At 44.1% G+C, this 20,064-nt stretch overlaps 1 protein-coding gene and 1 non-coding gene across 3 annotated transcripts in view; one reads left to right on the forward strand and one right to left on the reverse strand.

Moving 5' to 3' along the window:
- Positions 1-20,064, forward strand: part of PLPP3 (phospholipid phosphatase 3) — an 88,425-nt gene that overhangs the window by 45,560 nt on the left and 22,801 nt on the right. For both annotated transcript variants that reach the window (XM_065912146.1, XM_065912136.1), the window contains exons 2-4: positions 696-853; positions 16,332-16,612; positions 17,001-17,058. In XM_065912146.1, the coding sequence (XP_065768218.1) occupies positions 696-853; positions 16,332-16,612; positions 17,001-17,058 (497 nt within the window). The remainder of the gene's footprint in view (positions 1-695; positions 854-16,331; positions 16,613-17,000; positions 17,059-20,064) is intronic.
- Positions 7,883-7,955, reverse strand: TRNAE-UUC (transfer RNA glutamic acid (anticodon UUC)). The gene has a single exon. It is a non-coding gene; the product is annotated as a tRNA-Glu (tRNA).

A 20,064-nucleotide genomic window follows, 5' to 3' on the forward strand; every position in this document is an offset into this window, starting at 1 on the left:
AATTGTTGCTTCCTGACCTGCATACAGGTTTCTCAAGAGGCTGGTCAGGTGGTCTGGTAGTCCCATCTCTTTCAGAATTTTCCACAGTTTATTGTGATCCACACAGTTGAAGGCTTTGGTGTAGTCAATAAAGCAGAAATAGATGTTTTTTTGGAACTCTCTAGCCTTTTTGATGATCCAGCAGATATTGGCAATTTGAACTCTGGTTCCTCTGCCTTTTCTAAAACCAGCTTGAATATCTGGAAGTTCTTGGTTCACGTATTGCTGAAGCCTGGCTTGGAGAATTTTGAGCATTACTTTACTAGCGTGTGAGATGAGTGCAAATGTGCGGTAGTTTGAGCAATCTTTGGGATTGCCTTTCTTTGGGACTGGAATGAAAACTGACGTTTTCCAGTCCTGTGGCCACTGCTGAGTTTTCCAAATTTGCTGGCATATTGAGTGCAGCACTTTCACAGCATTATCTTTCAGGATTTGAAATAGCTCTACTGGAATGCCATCACATCCACTAGCTTTATTCATAGTGATACAGAAGGCTGTAGGTCACTACAAAGGCAAGGAATTGACATCACTATCGATGCTGTTATCTGGGGTGGTGTTTGCTGTAGGGCCTTCTTCTTTGACCTCTTTGCACTGATGTTTTCCCTCTGTCTTGTTTTCTCCCCTGTATATGGTGATGATGGTTCTATCTTGACCAGCGGGCCTACCTTTCATCATCATCGAGACAAGCACCATCAAGCCTTACCAACGGGGGTTTTACTGCAATGATGAGAGCATCAAGTATCCGCTGAAAACCGGGGAGACAATCAACGACGCTGTGCTCTGCGCTGTGGGGATTGTTATTGCCATCCTCGCGGTAAGCGCCCAGACTGTGATGGGCAACCTATCTGACTCCCTGGTAGCATGTCGTGGTCTAACTGATATAGCAGAGGCTTAGAAGATCAAGTAGAATTTCACTTGATTAACACTATTTCATGTAGTTAATACTATTACTAAAAGTATTGGGTTGGCCGAAAAGTTTGTTTGGGATTTTCAAAACCCAAATGAGATTTTTGTCCAACTCAATATTTTAAAATAAAATATATATATATATACACTGTAGGTATTATAAAAGTATGCTAAGCAACCTTCTAAAATACTTTGCATACATTATCTCTACAATAGTCAAAGTGTAGATATTGTCCTTATCTTTCTTCTACAAATTAAGAAATGGAGGTTCGCAGAGTACAAATAATTTTCCCAGGGTCACTTGGTTCATGAGTGATGGAGTTGGGGTTTAAACCTAGTTGTCTTCCTTACCTCAGGCTTCCCAGGTGGTGCAAGTGGTAAAAAACCTGACTGCCAATGCAGGAGATGTAAGTGATACGGGTTTGATCCCTGGGTCAGGAAGATCCTTTGGAGGAGGTCACAACAACCCACTTCAGTATTCTTGCCTGGAGAATCTCATGGACCAAGAAACCTGGCAAGGCTGCAGTCCGTGAGCTCACAAAGAGTTGGACACGACTGAGTGAGCACGCATGCATTTCCCTTACCCCAGAGTCTGAGCCCTGAGCCACCATGCTGTAAATCTGAGCCCCAGAGGACAGGAGAAATGCCTTACTGAATATCTTGGGCATTTTCTATATTTTTTCCACACTATTGTACTGCTGCTCTGACAGTGATAATGCCACTGGCATGATCTGGCATATTGTTTAATTCTCTTACCTGGTAAACGAGACTTGCAGTCCAAAGACCTAGGTTCTAGACCTGGCCCTCCACTGCCAAGCTGTACATCATTAAAACCAAGGGTGACCATCCTGCTTCAAAGCTTTGCAGTGAGGAGTAAAAGAGATCATGAATATTGAAGTACTTGATAAACTCTTAATTGCTGACCCGTCGCTCATATGGTCGCTCATACCCGGAGGTAAAGTCTAGACTTATATCCAGATCTTCCCTTAGAGGATGAAGCCCTCAATGTAGGTGCAAAAATGTGCTACCAGCTTGACAAGGTCCAGAATTATTTTGAGCAATGGCAGCCACGTGGGAATTGGGGTATTGTCTATCTGGGCTGTGCTTAGATCATAGTGTTGTTTTAGATGTGTCCATTTAGAGCAGGGGAGGGGAAGAGTGAGGGAATCCAGTCTTATAATTTGTAGTTCATACATTTTCACAGCCATCCATTCCACATATCCGCTATTTTCAGTTTTTTCTCTGTCCTTGAACCCCAGCAACATGGGCAAAGGGCTAGGCATCAGGTCCACCACGATCAAAAATTCTCTCTTCTAGATTCTAAGTCGTCTTTGTGTTAATCCAAACATGGAAGCTTATCTCTGGCCTGTATTAGCAAGCCAAGAAGGGAGAAACTTAATGGACTTCTCCAGGCCAGAATACCGGAGTGGGTAGCCTTTCCCTTCTCCAGGGGATCTTCCCAACCCAGGTCTCTTGCCTTGCAGGTGGATTCTTTACCAGCTGAGTCACCAGGGAAGCCCGAGAATATTGGAGTGGGTAGCCTATCCTTTCTCCAGCGGATCTTCCTGACCCAGGAATTGAGCCAGGGTCTCCTGCATTGCAGGTGGATTCTTTACCCTCTGAGCCACCAGGGAAGCCCAATATTAAGAACACTGTGTGTAAAATAGGGGCTTAGTATTCCCATCACTCAAATGGAAAATCTGAAGCTCGGAGGGGTTCAGTGATATGCTCAAAGTCAGAAGCAAGTAAAAATTGGGGTTCAAGCCTAAACCTGGTTTATTCCAAAGCCCTCTGTCCGTGTTGCTGACTTGATTGTGGACAGGAGGTTGGCGGTCCTATTCAAGTGCTCAGTGGGATAGGCGGTTAGCTACTCTTGCCTTCTCTGCATCAAATATAAACAGCTGATGGTCCACAGAGTGCACTGCATGAAGTTTTTCTTTTGACTTCCCCACTCTGGGGGTGGGTTATAAACTTTGAGACCCCTCTTTGTTTTTTAATAACATCGTAAACCAGGCACACAATCAACAGTTTGACATTGGGGAGGGGGCAGGGAGGCAAGTAGAATTCTTTCCAACCTTTAAAAGAAAAACAGTCCATTTGGCAACCGTAGTAAAGGTGGACTAAGGATCTTTGTGTTCAGAAGCTGAGAAATACAAAATCTAATTTTACTCTTTGCTCCAAAGTTACAGTTGGGGTTGAGTTCTTTAGGAAGAATGGCTTTGCCTGGAAAAAAACGTTTGTAATGGAAGGTGAATACTTCACACGGTATCTGGTGCTCAGGTTTGAGCAGGTGCTTTTGACACTTGGAAGCTCAGTTAAATTGAATTATTTTAGAAGCTGGCTCTAACTTGGGAACTGTTGAGATAAGAATACCACTTTGACAGGGATGTTCAGACAGATGTGGCCTCTGCCCTCTTTACGTGCAGTTATTAGCAGTCTGCCTGGTGGGCTGCTCCTGGCCACAGCACCAGGGAGAGAGACCTGGGGCCCCCTAGACTATGTGAATTAGGTAAATCCCTGGGCTTCCCTGCTGGCTCAGTCAGTAAAGAATCCACCTGCAATGCAGGAGACCCTGGTTCCATCCCTGGGTCAGGAAGATTCCCCGGAGAAGGAAATGACTACCCACTCCAGTATTCTTGCTTGACAAATTCGCATGGACAGAGAAGCCTGGTGGATGCCATACAGTCCATGGGATCACAAGAGTCGGACGTGATTTAGCAACTAAACCGCCACCACCTGGGTTTTCTAGACCTCATTTTCCTCATCTGTAAAAGGAGAGTGCTGTTTGATTTCACACCTGGGGAGCACATCCTTGGCTGCAGTGGACTAGGAGGACACAGGGTGCTCATGTCGCTTCTCCTGGGTCCTTGCTTCTTCCCTCCTCACTAAGAAGAGCTTAGTTGTGGCTGGCCTCTCTCCTCATGTCACATGGAAGTTTTAATTAAAATGCTCTGTGACCTCCCAGGTTCCCTTGAAAGAGTCAGGCGCTGTGCCTTGGTTATGGGATGGGATGTGATGGGATGGGCAACGAGGACGTTTCCTCCACCCCCACAGTGCCAGCAGATTAGGTCTGGATGGTGCTTCCCTTTGCTTCTGAGAAAGCCGTCCTTTGTCAGATGCTACTGTTGCATCATGGAAACCTGGGGCTGTGTTCAAGCCTTTTGCACACTCTCAACACACGCACGCGCGTGCACACACACACACACACACACACACACGAGTTTTCCGATGTCTCAGTTTCACATGGGGTTAAAAGTGTGGGCTCTGGTTCACCCCCAAGCTCCTCTCCTCCAGAACGTGTAGAAAATTAGTGAGCCTCCTTGCTCTCATCTATGAAGTGGAGATACTATGTCTACTTATGAAGGTTTTCAGAAATAAATGAGCTAATGTATGGAAAGTAACTCAGTGCCTGACACATGCAGTATCTTCAGCAAATGTTCACTGTTTTCATTGTGAGTAAACAGCATCAAAAAACGATGAAGTAAAAAAAATAATGATGTAGTGACTTAGTCAAGACCTTTTACCTGGCAGAAGTAGAATTAGGAAAGGCCCTCCAGCCTTTGGACTCATCACATCTCCCGCTCTTCCCTTGTAGTTTATTCATGAGAACTCAGGTCTCTCGACTCTCATGCCAATACTCTTTGCAGAAAAACTTTAGCTCCTGATCCAGATGCCCCTGCACTTCAGCTGGAGGCGTGTGTGAGATGTGGGCTGCTAATGAGGTATGCTCACCCACTTACCTGTCATTAACCACCAGGGTAATCATGAACAAGAGGAAAGGCAAAGACCTCAGAGGAAAAGTGAATAATTCCCTTTAATACATATGGTCAATTCTGGAAAAGCTATACAACTTGAATTCAACAACAACAACCCTCTCTCCCGTTGTGACTGGCCAGAGAGCCTTGCTGGCTCCATGCAGAATCTGCTTCTGATCAGAGGGCGTGAATGACAGTCAGGGAGGGTGAAGGGGGACCCGGAGCTGGAAATCTAATCAGCCTGCTACTTGCTGCCCTGGCCTCCTCCCGCCAAATGTCAGGTTTGTTTAAAACAACAAGAGAAGCCTTGACTGATCTGGGTGCCCCTGCTCCAGCCTGAATAGTCCCCACAACAAAGGCATGGCACACCAGCGGGGTTTCAAGATGCAAATTTCAGAAGTTATAGAGAAAGCAGACACCTTTCTATGGCAGGAGATGTGGAAAAATCAGGTCATTTTGACCTCTTTTTCAGATGTAGCTTAGATTTTGAAATTATAGCATAATAGGAATTCCTTCCAAATCCACAAGGCAATGGTTCCTATCCCTGCCTCCAAAGGGTTTAATGACTCTAGCAGCAGTTAGATTAGGAGCAAAAACAGTAAATATCATCTTTTATCTAGCCTTCTCTCCAATTGCCTTGCACCATGCTGTGCAGAGAATTATGTGCAAAGATTTTAATATGGAAAAAATGCTTAGTATTCCTTTTAAATAAACATGGGCTCAAGTGCTTGCTTTGGTCAGACCCTGAAAGGGGTTTAATAAAGATTCTTAATATCTAGGAGTTGAAGTATGATGAGTCATGAGTGAATCCACTTCTCTGGCCATAAAAATGCTCCTTTTCCTCACATCCCATCCATTTTGAACCTCTGTTATGACATTCCTAACTAGAGAAAAACCTCAGATTTTGGCTTTGATTGAGGTTCGTGGCCTAAAACTTCTGAGCTTCTTCATTCTGTGACTTGTCCTTCAACTTCTGTCAAGGCATTGACCCCTTTGGAAAAGAACTATACCTATGTTTACTGTAAATTGGTGACAATAATTCAACAACTCCATAGGCTAGTTCTGGGAGTCAAATCAACTGACATTACATGTGTCAGCAGTGAGAACTGGCCTTTTCATTCCTATAGTTTTGTACAGTTTAGAAGGTTCCCTTCATGTGCACATTCTGTTATCTGCACTTGGTAGTGATTCTGTGATTCTTGGGGGTGGATTGGTATGGTTAAGGGAACTGGAGATCAAGAAATGAAGTGACTTTCCCATAATTAATGAGTGGCAGGGCCAGACCAGGAGTCCTCTGATTCTAAGGCAAGGTTTTTTAAAATGAGACCGCTGCTGCCTTCTAAAGCCTGCGTCCCTTCCACAATTACTTATCAAGTCCGCAGGGCATGGCAGGTGCTGGTGATCCAGGATTGAACCTTCGCCTAACAAGCTGTGTGTTGTCTCTCGTCACTAAAGTGCCCGAAGCTGCCCCATCTCCAGCAGACAGATAGCACCTTCAATATATATCACCTTGTAATGTGATTTGTGTCCACTTCTCATCTCCCCAGCTAGATAATAGGTTCCAGCACAGCAAAGATCAGATCTTTCCCTCTTGCACATGATAGGTACTAAATAAACACCAAGCCAATGTTGCCTTCTCCAGGAAGCATTCCTTGACTGCCTCCTCCCCCACCTTCCAAAGATCCCAGAGGTCCCTGGGCCCACCTCTGTCTTTGCCGTCACTGAATTGAACTATCATGTCTGTTTACTTGACTATTTCCTGGTGATTCTGCTAGAGTAGGGATCGGTCTGATTTTGATTTTATATTGCTAGCATAAGGCACAAACTTGGGTACTCAATATATACAATTGTAAAAATCATAGAGGAGGCCATACATTTCGAGCAGAAACTGACAAGCATTAGGTCAAAAGATGTTAAAGGACCTAGACGAGCAGGGACAAGTGTCCTGTTTGTCTCCCTGAAATCTGGATGATGGCCTCTGATGTACATGGGAGCCTGCTCTGTACCATATGCACATTTCTGGCTGGAGAGACAAGAAGAAGAGCTTATACCTCCAAGACTTGTTTATTCAGGATCAGGCTTGGGTTTGCCCACATCTGGACTTCATTACTTCCTCCCCAGCCCCCACTCCCTTTATCTGAGACAGCACTGCCAAGAAAACAAGGTTCCCCAAGACTGCCTCCTCATTAAAGGCTAGTCGAGTCTTCAACTCTGAAAGAAAATGTGAAGTCAGGCTGGCCCAGCGGTGCCTTGGTGGGAGACCCAGTTCCCCCAGTTTACAATCCACTATATCTGTGCAATTACCAAGACCACCAACAGAGAATGATCATGTTAATCCTTCAACTGTGTCATCCCTGATCAGAGGGCTACAGAGTTCTTCGGACCTCCTTACTGCCTGAGGAGGGGGCAGGGGGAGGGGCTCTATTTGCAAGGTAACAAACACAGGCACTGAGATTAAGATTTAGGTTTTTCCCTGTCCCCACCCCCCAGCCCCACCACACACACACACTCCAGCAATTCTTCCTTAGTTAGTATCATTCTTAGGGGCTCAGGACTATTTGGAAAATCTATCTAATATGAAGGTGATGATATTCTCCACTTTAAGTGACAATTCTTAGCAGGCTGGGCAATCTGTTCATGTGAGTCAGTGTTAGGGGATGGGATAGAGGATTAGATACCATGGGCCCACTATCTAGTGGGCTGGAAACTAATATGCCTTATCTTAAATCCTCTTCAGCATCTGCAGGGGATAGGTATTATTGACCCTATTTTACTAATGAGGGAGGGTCCTAAGGTTTACAAGGGGAGTGTGGCCAGTGTGAGATTATTCTGCTTGGTGGACAGGGAGGAGGAATTTATACCAGGGCTGTCTGGCTTTAAAACCCAGCACAGGAGCTGACATTGAAGACCCACTGTGCACTTGGGGCTATGCAGAGTGCTCTGTATTTAGTGAGCTAGAAAACCTGTAGTTCCTGGTTGTAAAGAGCTCTTTGTATGGAGGAGGACAAAACATCTAGGCAGATGATTACCCAAGACTGATTTGTGGGATAGCGGGTTTTCTTTTTTTTTTTAACAATTTTTTTGTTTGTTTTAAAATAGCTTTTAATTTAGTTATTACTCTCTTTATTTTATGTATTTATTTATTTATTTTTTGCCTTGCTGTGCAGCATGTGGGATCTTAATTCCCCAACCAGGGATCGAACCTGCAGTCCCTGCATTGAAAGTGCAAAGTCTTAACCACTGGACCACCGGGGAAGTCCCTGGGATAGTGTTGTATAGGAAGTCGTTTGTTCAGAAAGTGAAAGCCTCTCTGGGAGAGACCTTCCTTAGAACATATAGGCAGCTTCTAGGCTTCCCCTTGGCCTAGAAGCTGAGGTACAAGACATGGATACTGTCCTTGGAGCTTATGGAACAGGCCAAGTACATGACTGACTGTACCATTAGACCCTCAAGGAGACTAAAGAACTGGGAGCTAGAAGATAGCCAGGGCAGTGAAGGATAGTAAGTCCTAGAGAGGTGAGAGCTTCAAGGACAAAACAAGAGAAATGCTGTAAATTAGCAGTCCCCAGCCTTTTTGGCACCAGGGGCGGGTTTTGTGGAAGACAATTTTTTCCACCCACCAGGGTGAGGGGGGGATAGTTTTGGGATGACTCGAACACAATACATGTATTGTGCACTTTACTTCTATTATTACATCAGCTCTACCTCAGATCATCAGGCATTAGATCCTAGAGGTTGGGGACTTCTGCTGTAGGTGGTCTAAGGCAGAAATCAAGTACTGTGGGAGTTGAGAGGACGATCACTGAAGGTCGTTTTCATTGGTGAAGACTTCATCATCATTATCATCATCATTCATGGAGCACTCCATTTAATTATCGCAACAACCCTTGAGCTCTTGGTAGTGTCATCATATCATCTCCCTTTGTACACAGAAGGAGACTGAGTCATAGAGCTCAGTTGCCCAAGGCTTTTGAGTAAAGGAGCCCAAACTCTAACCTGGTGCACCTAGCTGGCACTTGAGCTCTACTTTGAAACAGAGGTGAGACTTTCATCAGAGATCCTGATGTTCCAGACAGAGGGGATGGCTTCACCAAGACTGAAACAATAGGGCCTCTTCAGGAAATGTCAAGCAGACAGACCTGTTCAGCAAGAGAAATAGAGTATAAGGGAGCAGACAAAGATAAGGTAGGAAGAGATGACTGCAAGATTGTGAAACTCCTTGAGTGCTGAGGAGTTTTTACTCTCATTAATAGGCTAGAGATTGATGAAAGTATTTTCAGCTCACTTGGCCAACTGTTCAACGAAGGTTAAGGACGAGGTCTGAACTGCAGTGGTGGTAATGCAAAGAGAAGAGAGAGAATAGGATGGAAATGACATCCCACCTTGCAAACATGGGATGAACAGAAGTGGATGACAATGTCATAAAGGAGAGGGTGTGATCTAAGACTTCCTGTCTTTGCAGTTCTGTGTTTGGTTGCATCTTGAGTAGGAATGGAGGGAAGAGAAGCGAAGTTTGGGGCAGAAGTTGGAATGAGTGTGACTTGGTCAGGTGAGCATGCTGATAATACTGGTTTGACAACTAGTTGGAAGATTTGGCAGAAGATTGAAGTAAGACTGATGGGGTAAAGGGTGAGCTGAAACTAGAGAGCAAAGTAAATGCCCTTTTGAATGTCATTTTCACAGGTGAAGTCACAGAGAAAAGGCAAGGATGCAACCCTAGGAAGACTGACATTTATCTAACAGCATCCAGAAGTGGAGCCACTGGGAAGAGAGAGGTGTTTGAGAAATAGGAAGAAAAGCACAGTGGTGACATTAGGATGGTAGGAAATTCAAGGTCAAAGGAGCGAGAGGTGGGCAGTAGGCAATGCTATAGAGAGAACTCTTGCATGGGTAGGCAGAGCTGATCACTTAGGAGACTCATGCCTTTGAATCCCTGACTTTGGAAAATAGACTGCTTCATCTTTCAAGATGCCTCCTTTGTAAAGTTTGGGCTTTAGGGCTTAGGGCGGCCACTGTTGATTTTTGACCATAAATAGCTTCTGTGACTTCTCTCTGGCTTCTTTGCTGTCCATATTCTAGACCTACCCATAAAGCCTAGAAACTCCACTGGTGCCTTGGACAGATTTGGGTCCCCATTGCCTTTCCTGATTTGTGAGGCACTGATCTCCTACCAAGAGGTTAAAGACAACTGAGTGGGAGAAGGATGGGAGACTCAATTTCTCGTCAGTTATTTCTAGTCACTGAAGATACTGCATTTCATTGTAGTAGATGAAGCAAAGCTCGAAGAAGATAGAGCAACACTTCTGTCTCCATCCTTAGAAGCAGGACTTGGATATGTTACATTTCCCTTTCCCTTACTGAGAAATCAAGTGAGAAAAGTGATTCTTCCTTCACTAATCTCCATCATTCAGTGCTTGTTGAATGAATGAACCTCTTCTGGATTGAAAGAAGTTCATTCATCCACAGAGCTGAGATGTGAAGGGGGAGCTTGGTGCTCTGTGGCTGATGGGGGTCTGGATGTACAGGTGCCTGACAGGGTGACATGACCTTCCTAGGTGCTCAGGGAATATCTGCCTCACTGGAGACTTCCATCCTGCCACCTGCTAGGGCTTCTAAGAGAAAGCCAGCTAGATGCCACTGGGCAGGACATGGGAGGCCCAGGCTGCAGCAAGCGCATGGACACTGTCCACTACCTTATCCCCAAGGGTGATGCAGTGGCCTCTCTGGCCTTCATCACACTCATTTATAAAGTGTGGAGAATAATTTAGCAATTCTTAGCGTGTTGTGAGCAGCAGGTAATGCAGTGGATAGGGAAAAGTTCTTTAAATTGTTACAGACTATGCAGATGTTGTCATTGAAGCAGACCAGAATATCAGGGACATTTGTCCTTCAAATTTGGCAGCAGAAGATGAGTTCTCAAACTCTGTAAGAGAGATCGTTAGGACTCTGTGCAAAGTCTGACTTTTCTTGGGATAATCTATATAGCGGACAGTTAACAAATAACACGAACAATGCAGTAGGGTGGCCCTTGCTGCCTGGAATTTAGACTTTCTTTCTGCTTTGTTCCCCTGAAAAAGACATCCTAGATGAAGTGGTCAAAACCAACATCTCCATACTCATATTTTTCTGGTTCTACCTTGGAGAGGTGGTACTTCCAAATTCTTTAGTGTGATATGTTCTTTTCCAGGGATCTCTTAGAACTATTTTGGAAAAGATGTTTTATACAAGTGTAGACATTTCCTGGAGATATTGCCCATTCAGTTTCAGATCATCGCAATAAAGCAAATATTGCAATAAAGTGAGTCATGGGTTTTTGGTTTCCCAGGGCATGTAAAAGTTACGTTTACACTAAACTGTAATCTGTTAAGTGTGCAATTGCATTATGTCTAAGAAACAATGTTTATGCCTGAATTAAAAAATACTTTATTGCTAAAAAATGACCACTGATCATTGATTGTAACAAATATAATAACAATGAAAAATTAGAAATATTGAAAGTATTACAAATTTCAAAACATAGTACACATAGACATGAAGTGAGCAAGTGCTGTTGGAAAAATGTTGCCTGGATAGACTTGCTTGATGCAGGGTAGTCACAAACCTTCAATTTGTAAAAAGCAACAACCACAACAACAGTATCTGCAAAGTGCAATAAAATGGTATGCCTGTGTTAATTTTTTGTTTCTTTGTTTGCAAGGGAAGGATAAAAAAACATTATTGTTTGCAGAGCTCTTCTGCTAGGTGCCAGATATTTGATATATCATCTTCTTGATTCCCCTGGCAAGGATCTTGCCAGGTAGATTTTAATCCTTTTAAAATTTTTAATTTCTTTTTTTTTTCCTTTAAAATTTTTGTTTTATATTGGAGTATAGTTGATTAACAGTGTTGTGTTAGTTTCATATGTACCGAAAAGTGATTCAGTTATATATATCCATGTATCAATTCTTTTTCAAACTCTTTTCTCATTTATGCTATTATAGAATATTGAACAGAATTTCTATTGCTATACAGTAGGTCCTTGTTGGTTGTTTTAAATATAGCAGTGTGTACTTGTCAAGATAGTACTCTTATTTCATAGACAAGGAGACCTAAGCCCAGAGAGGTGAAGTCACTTGTCTAGGTTCACGGTAAGAGATGGGATATACAGATCAAGATTTTTCTGGCTCCAAAAGTCAGTGCTTCTTTCACCACTGTGTAATCTCTCCTTTCCAAACTGTCTCTCCTAATGTTTTTCCAAATTTCCTCTCCAGAGCAGCTGAATATTTGTGAATATGTGGGCAATTGAGCTCTTGTATACCAGAAAAGACTGGAAGAGGAGCTGTCTTAAGAGTTGGAGGCAACCTCCCTCCAAACTCAGCCATTCTCTGGCGAGGACTGATTGATCCCTTTCTGTCCCCTCATAGTGTAATTGCAATCCTTCCCCACTTTATTAGTTTCCAGATTTTGTGCCAAGTGCTTTAAAAGGCAGGTAGGGGAGAATTCTCCTCTGCTCGCCTGGCAGCCTGCCATGACCCCCAGAATTTGTTGCTTGATGTCTCAGAAAGGGATTGACATGGAAGGCATTTTTCTCAGCTGTGAAATTTACATATCACAACTTTGCTGACTGAAGCAGAAATGAGGGCTCCAGGGGCCAGAGTCTGCGAGTGGGGACAGAGCCTTTGTAGGGGGAGGGGGGGAGGGAAGAGCTTATTTTATTACCCGGGAATAAAAACATTGCGAGTAATGAATAAAGTCCGAAAGCAGTAAATCTGGAACTCCAGAGTTAAGGTGTATAACGTGTCGGAGAACAATTTAAGCCTTCGCCTCTTCTGCAGAAGTGAGGTATTTGGGCAGCCCGAATTTCATTAAATGGTCTTTTAAGGGTTAGGATTACAAGAAGCCAAACCTGGCCAGTTCATAATGATGATTTATGGCTGTATTGTCAACTCCCCGACCCTTCTGTACAAGGGGATGGAGAAAATACATAATTTGTTGCTCATTAACTCCAAGATCTGTCAGGGCTGCCCCAGAAGCCATGTGGTCCTGGAGTCATATGTCTGCTAAATGGCTTCAGCCTGATCCTGTCCTTGAAAATACACAGTTGCTATTCTATAGTGGAAATTGTTTTTAATAACAGAAATAATAAAAATGATCTTAATGTAGTCTTCTGTGGGTCTTTGAGCTTGAGAGTTAGAATATCTGGGCTCTACTCTTAACTGTCAGCTTTCTAGCCTCAAATCCTTCAGATAAGTCACTATTTCTCAGTGCCCTAGTATTCCCATCAGTAAACTGGGTATATTGTCCTCACAGATTGCAGATTAAATGAAACTGTAAGTTGCAAAAGAAATATAAAAGATTGCTAGTATTATTAGAGTTGTTGGGAATTTGAGGGGCCATCAGATGTTCTCTTTTTATCTTTATCTTGCTATGAGAGGAGGAAGCATTTTACTTAGCAGCTTGCTGTTTGCAAGACTGTAGCGTTGAAAACCGAAGTTTCAGAATGAAGGGTATGAGCGCTAAAATTGTCCTTGAGATGTAACCAAACCCTTTCTCCCTGAGATGACTGAAGCGGAGAGGTGACACCCCTGGGACTAATCAACCATGAAATGATGTAAGAGATGCTGATCTGCAGTGGGAACCCACCTGTTCTTTTTCAGCATCAAATTGGAAATCACACCCAAGACATGCCCATTTAGAAACAGTTTCTTATCTGTTTCAGTGGATGGTTCAAGGTACTCAGGAGTCATCCTAGGGCAGGAATTGATTCTGTTCTTGGCTTGTGTCATATCTGAGCAAGTATGTTTCCTTTCCTGCTGCTTATTATCTTTGCTTTGATGAGAGGCTACTGGTGAAGGCAGCACTGGAGAGCTAGGAATAAATGCCACTGCAGTTATGAAGGAATTAATCACGGAGTCTGGGGCCTTCATTTTGCAAATGGACTCGAACTCTGGCCCCTTGACTCCTAGTGTAGTGCTTCCCCCCCCATGTCTAAAGTCAAGTGAGACTTTAAAAAAAAGAAGAATAAGAAAAAGAGAACTTGATGGTGGTAATAAACATCTGGAACATATTAGCCCATAAGGTTACACAGGGTAAAAGTATAAACAGGTTCAAAAGGGGAATTAGACCATGAATGGTAGGAAAGAATGCTGGGTGGAGAATTAGAACACCTGGGTCTAATCTTTAGATGTGAGTTAATTTGAACTTCAGTTTCTTCTGTATATAATGGACCCTTTCATTTATGACTGGCTGGGCTTCTCAGATTTTAATCTCTGCAGCATGTTGTCAAAGGACTCTTGGTAATGTTTAGAGGACATTTCCAATTTTGTAATGAAAACAACTGTGTGGACCACCATCTTGCCCCCTTTCATTCATTTATTCATTCATTTGATAGTTCTGCTGCTCTCCCAGAGAATGGCTAAGCCAGGATGCCGGACAGGGCTGGCCTTTGACCATCTCTCTAATGGAATCATATGATCTAGGAAATTCAATATGATCCAGGAAACCGAAGGGTAGCACTGAGAAATCACCAGCATTTATAAACACAGAATCACTGTCTAAACGTTAGCAGCACTCGTAGCTGTTCTCACGGCTGCACCTGCTTGCCCCTGGGCCCAGCTGGCATTTCATGGCCATCCTCCCCTCCAGACTTGGGAGCCCTGGACTTGGATCAGACGCTCAGCCTGGATGCCTTCCCTAGCTAAAAAAGAATGAGGGGAGACTATGAGAAGAGTGCCCGGATGTGTCAGTCTATTCCTCCCCTTGTGGTTGTGAACATGCTCTCTGTTTCCTGAAAGGGCAAGTGTGGCCCATCAGCTTTCCCTGTGAGGAAGTGTGAAAAGGACTTTGTGGTGAGTGATGAGTTGAACATCGCTGTCCCTGCCCTGTGGTCGTGACCAGGAAGTGGCCAGGGCTGTTCTGTGGAGTTAAGTCAAGGGCAGCGGGCTGAGCAGTGGTATATCACCAGTGCAGGGCTTATCCTCAGCTGTGTAGGCATTTAAGGTGTTTACCTTACAGAGAGTCAGCCGACCCCCTTCCCTGCCCCAAGCCCCCGCCGTTCTTTACCTGCCTGTAAAAGCAGGCAGTTTCGGTCAGAGTGCTTTTCTTCTCTGAGTCTCAATCTATCTCCTGGTAGTGGTGGGGGTGTCATAAAGTACATAAAAATAAAGACTGACATGCTGTTCATAATCAATCGTTGCTGGCTCTTTTTTTCCCTCCCCTTTTTAAAGAAGTGATGAATCTCCCCTAAACATCAAAGAGTAGACACAGTGGGATGGAGGAAGGATATGAAAACCCTGACTGACTCACTGTCTTTCAGGATGGAGGAGACAATGCAGGCGCCATTGGGAATTCACAAACTCTGAAGGGCCTTGTATAAAAGTTTCTTGGTTTGTAAGCCAGTACTCTTTTCATCATGCCCTACTTCTTAAGAGCAAAATGAAAGAATCCCTTTCTGTGACCCAGGGCTTTTCCACCAGTTGCCACATTTCTGACAGTACCTCTGTAGAGGTTTACGTTATTTCTGAAGGACACCAGGTAGGTGAGAGAGCCTGGATTCAAACCCAAAATTGAGTCAGGGAGCATTCACCCTTTTCCTGAAGAAACCTCAGCCAGGACTCAGTGTGGCACAGGCGGAGGCCCTGTGAAGAGTTTGATCATGGTTGGTGATTCGTGACCCCCAGTCCTAGAATCTGGAGATTTGCTCAGACCCTCTGACATCTTGTCATGCTGTGCTGAGTCGCTTTAGTCACGTGTGACTCTGTGCGACCCTATGGACTATAGCTCTGGCTCCTCTGTCCATGGGATTCTCCAGGCAAGGATACTGGAGTGGGCTGCCATTTCCTCCTCTAGGGGATCTTCCCGACCCAGGGATCGAACCCACGCCTCTTACGTCTCCTGCATTGGCAGTCAGGTTCTTTACCACTAGCGCCACCTTGGCCAGCTTTAATCATGATTTTGGTTCCTCAATAGCTAAGTCCTTGTTTGTCTCTCTCTTTGTTAATGTGTGTGTGTGTGTGTGTGTGTGTGTGTGTGTGTGTGTGTGTGTGTATCAGGTTGGCCAAAAAGTTCATTCAGGTTTTTCCATACGATGGTATGGAAAATCCCAAACTAACTTTTTGGCCAACCCGACACACACACACACACACACACACACACACACACACACACACACACACACACACACACACACACACATGTGGATATCTATAAAGTTCATTCAGATTTTTCTGTAAGATGGTATGGAAAATCCCAAACTAACTTTTAGGCCAACCCAACACACACACACACACACACACACACACACACACGTATGGATGTCTATATCTTATATATATATTAATATATATTTTATATGTTATTTATTTACATATGACTATTTGATTGCATATGTTTCTTCTTACAAAGGTACTATATGGCCATGTAGGACTTTTTATATAAGGAAAAAATGACTGAGTTAGTACTATATTAGTACTTCAGTTTTTTCTCCCATGCACATTGGTGTCATATACTTCTTGAATAGAAAATTGGGATTTTTCTAGATTATAACCTATAGCCATGTCCTGAATATCTTCTTATGTCACTGAATATCCTTGCAGCCTCACTTATGTTAACAGGTTCCGATGCTGCCTCACTTCCCTATCCGTTGTCTTTCAGATCATCACAGGGGAATTCTACCGCATCTATTACCTGAAGGAGAAGTCCCGCTCGACGATTCAGAATCCCTACGTGGCAGCCCTCTACAAGCAGGTGGGCTGCTTCCTCTTTGGCTGTGCCATCAGCCAGTCCTTCACAGACATTGCCAAGGTCTCCATAGGGCGCCTGCGTCCTCACTTCTTGAACGTCTGCAACCCTGATTTCAGTCAAATCAACTGCTCTGTGGGCTATATTCAGAACTACAGATGCAGAGGCGAAGACAGCAAAGTCCAGGAAGCCAGGTGAGACCCCACCTCCCGTGGCACGAGGTTCACGCCTTTGCTGCAGGCAGTTCAGGGAGTACTTACTTAGTACCAAGCTCAGTGCTGGGGCCCTGGTTTAGATGGATGAATGAGGCAACGTCCCCATTCTTAAGGAACTCACAGTCAAATAACTGATAGATCATAAAAACAATTACAATGGAGCTTTGGTAAGTCCATTCATTCATTTGTTTTTTCTTTCATTTACTTGTTCACTCATGGGTTCTTGCTACGTCGCAAGCAAGGTGTCCAAAGTACCACCAGGGATGCAGGAGTGAACAGGGCCACAGTCCCGGGAGGGAAGCAGACCAAGCAGCGTGTAGTGGGGATGTGAACACGGCCCTTACACAGCCATCTGTTGCTCTTGCAGGAAGTCCTTCTTCTCCGGCCACGCCTCCTTCTCCATGTACACTATGCTGTATTTGGTGGTAAGTAGTTTGTCTCTGATTCCACTCAAGTCCACCCCCAGCTTAAATCTCATCTGTACACAGAGCCCTCATAATGGTTAGGGGCAGACTTCACCGAGGAATCTTTGAAAAAGAGGTTGGCTAGAAGAATTAGCTTCCATTCTGAGCCCTGCCACTGCGTTAGCAGAAGTCATTTCCCATTTTTTAAATAAAAATAATATTTACCATGGCTGCTTGGTAAAGATTGAGCACCCATTTTGGAATGATTAAGTGAAAAAGACACTTGTATAACATGTTGTGGTAACAAGCACCATTTTCTGAAAACCCATTAACTCAAGTTGATCCTTCCAGGAACTTTGTTATAAGTAATATCATCTCTACTGTGGGAAAGGGTCACTAAGTAAGGCTCAGAGAATTCAAGCAAAGTGCCAAAATTCACATAGACACCAGAACTATCACTCAAATCCATGCCTTCTGATCAAATTCCTCATAATGTTCTCCATGCCACGTCCTCCTCCATTGTCTTCTGATGGATAGGCTTTAAATGTCATTATCTGTCTACAGAGTGATTTTGAGTTTTGCAGAATCCTTCTGCATCCATGAGCATAGGTGACCTCATAACAACACAATGAACTAGGAAATCCTTAGCCCCAGTGCTCAGATCTATAGACCAAGGCCCAGAGAGGATCACAGTGTGTTGGAGGGCCTTCAGCTAGCGGTGGAGCCATGGTCGGAGGCCCCGTGTTGGTCTTGCCGTGGCCATGCTTCCTGGAAATGCTGGGACGGTTGGTGCAGGTGAAGCACCCTGCTCCCCTCCGGCTGCCACACAGATAGACAGCTGCTGGTCTGTTTCTGCTCGTCAGTTAAATATGGTCCCCCTGCCTTTCCTCTCCCCTTGAATGAGGTTCCTATGCCAAGGCACTTCCTGCTTTTGGCTGCTTTGATGGAGTTTAGAGCGAGAAGGTGCTGAGAGGTCAGACATAGCTCAGAGGAGCATAAAGTTGTTTGGAAAAAGAGCGTTTTGCTTTCGTATTTAAAAAACATAATTAAGAGCTGGAAAAAACAGCAGAGAAGTTTTTTTTGTTTTGTTTCTTTCCCCCAGTCCTTTCCAAGTCTAGAGGCCTTCGGGCTTCCCGTTACCTAGGATACAGAGCTACAAGGTGGGCCCCAACCTCTAAAAATATTAAACATGCATTTTTAAGTCATGGGTAGCACTTCCCACCATACGTTATTTTTCTGTTGTTTTTGTTTTTGCTTTGCTCTGAGAAAGGACAGTTTAGCAATGATATTTCATTTCCTGCTCCATTTGTATTTTACCCAGCCCTGGAAGCAATTTTACAAAATATAATTTCACTGCTTTGTAAAGTAAAAGTGCTGATAGGTTTCTGGTGCGTTCTATGTGCCAGGCACTGTGTCGTGCTCGTGCTATGACTTTGAGATTCTCTCAGTAGCCCAACGAGATGTGTTTTGATGACACTATTTTCAGTTTCAGACCCAGAAACAAACAAATCTGAATTTAAGAGGCAGGAAAGGTATTTGAAGGCTGGTCTTCATGACCCGAGCCTCGTTGTATGTTCTTTTCACGGTGCTGTGTGATAAAAAAAATCAAACAAAGCTCTGCAGGATAAACTTACAGATACAAGCTCCAACGCTAATTCCAATGTCACACGAAGGCGACCTGCTTTTCTTCAGATCTGCTCTAATGCTTGAGATGCCGCTTTACCCCCACCACCCATCACCTCCTGGCAGCTATGATTATAGCAAGAGCTCTCTACGAGGGTGTTGGGTAAAGCGTAGATCGTGACTGAGTGTTTATTTACATCTTTAAGGGAGGAAAAAACTACAGTGGCTTTATATTCCAAGAAGGAAGGATGGAAGGAAAGAAAGAGGAAGAAAGAAAAGAACCTCCTTAATCCTTCGTCTCTGCAGCATATTTTTATACACTCTTTGGAGCGCCTGCACACACACATTCACAATTCACAGGCACCCACATATACAATGTGCAAACTCAGGGCTCTCTTTTTAACTCTAAGATTATCTTGTCTTAAAATAACCTCTGAAGGTAAGGGCTGAGAAGTAGGGAGGACAGTGTCCTTCACCATGGCTCCTTTTTATGTGATGTTACACAGAAATCTCAACCCTTTGAAAGTCCAATTTGCAAAGCTTTCAAAGGAAGTTCGAAGAACACTGTTGTCGCCTGCCTGGGGAAGTAGAAGATACTGCAGTCCATCAGAGAAGCTCCTCCCGCAGCTTTTATGTTGAGCTGCAGGAAGTGCCTGAGTTGGACACTTGAGATTCTGGCAGCCCCTGGAGCCCTGTGGGATTTTGTTCAGGCAACCTGGGCTCCACAGCTTCTTTGGAGCCTTGTGAATACTCCCATTTGAACTGGCTGAGTATGGCATTGACAGTTTTTGCCTTTAGAGTCAGACAGACCTGGGAGATTCTGGCCGAGCCAATTACTAGCCGTGGAACTGTGAGTTGGTTTCTTAGGTTTTGAACCTCAGTGTACTCTCCTGTCAAGTGGAGACAGTCGTGTCTGTTTTTGGAAGCTGGTGCCACTTTTCTTCTCTAGGCTCTGCTTTCCCCAGCTGTCAAATGTCAGAGTGGAATTAGATGATGTCTACCATCTAATTGATTTCTCAATCCCTCGTGGTTGTTTTTAAAAGAAGTTTGGATTAGGTGTTGAAAGGGAAGATGGGAAGCAGGCAGAGACAATTTTGTCCTGACTTCCATGGAGTTCAGAAAGCGGCGGACCGGAACACCAGCTGCGCCTTTGCCAGACTGCCATCTAGAGCCTCCCATGGCGTTGGAGGGCGCTCCATATTAGGTTTTGATTTGTAAAATGGATAGCTTAGAAAAACCATAGCTCCAAATACCAAATTATCTCTGGGCACAGAAGCTTAAGGATGAGGTTAAGGCTTGTCGGAGATTAATGCAGATACAAATTAGAGAAATCCCACAGCATATATAAACCTAAACGGTGCTCCCTACCCTTGAGCCCTGGTCTAAACTCCAGAGGACCACATC

Source organism: Muntiacus reevesi, chromosome 1, assembly GCF_963930625.1.
Source record: "Muntiacus reevesi chromosome 1, mMunRee1.1, whole genome shotgun sequence".
Lineage (NCBI taxonomy): Eukaryota > Metazoa > Chordata > Mammalia > Artiodactyla > Cervidae > Muntiacus > Muntiacus reevesi.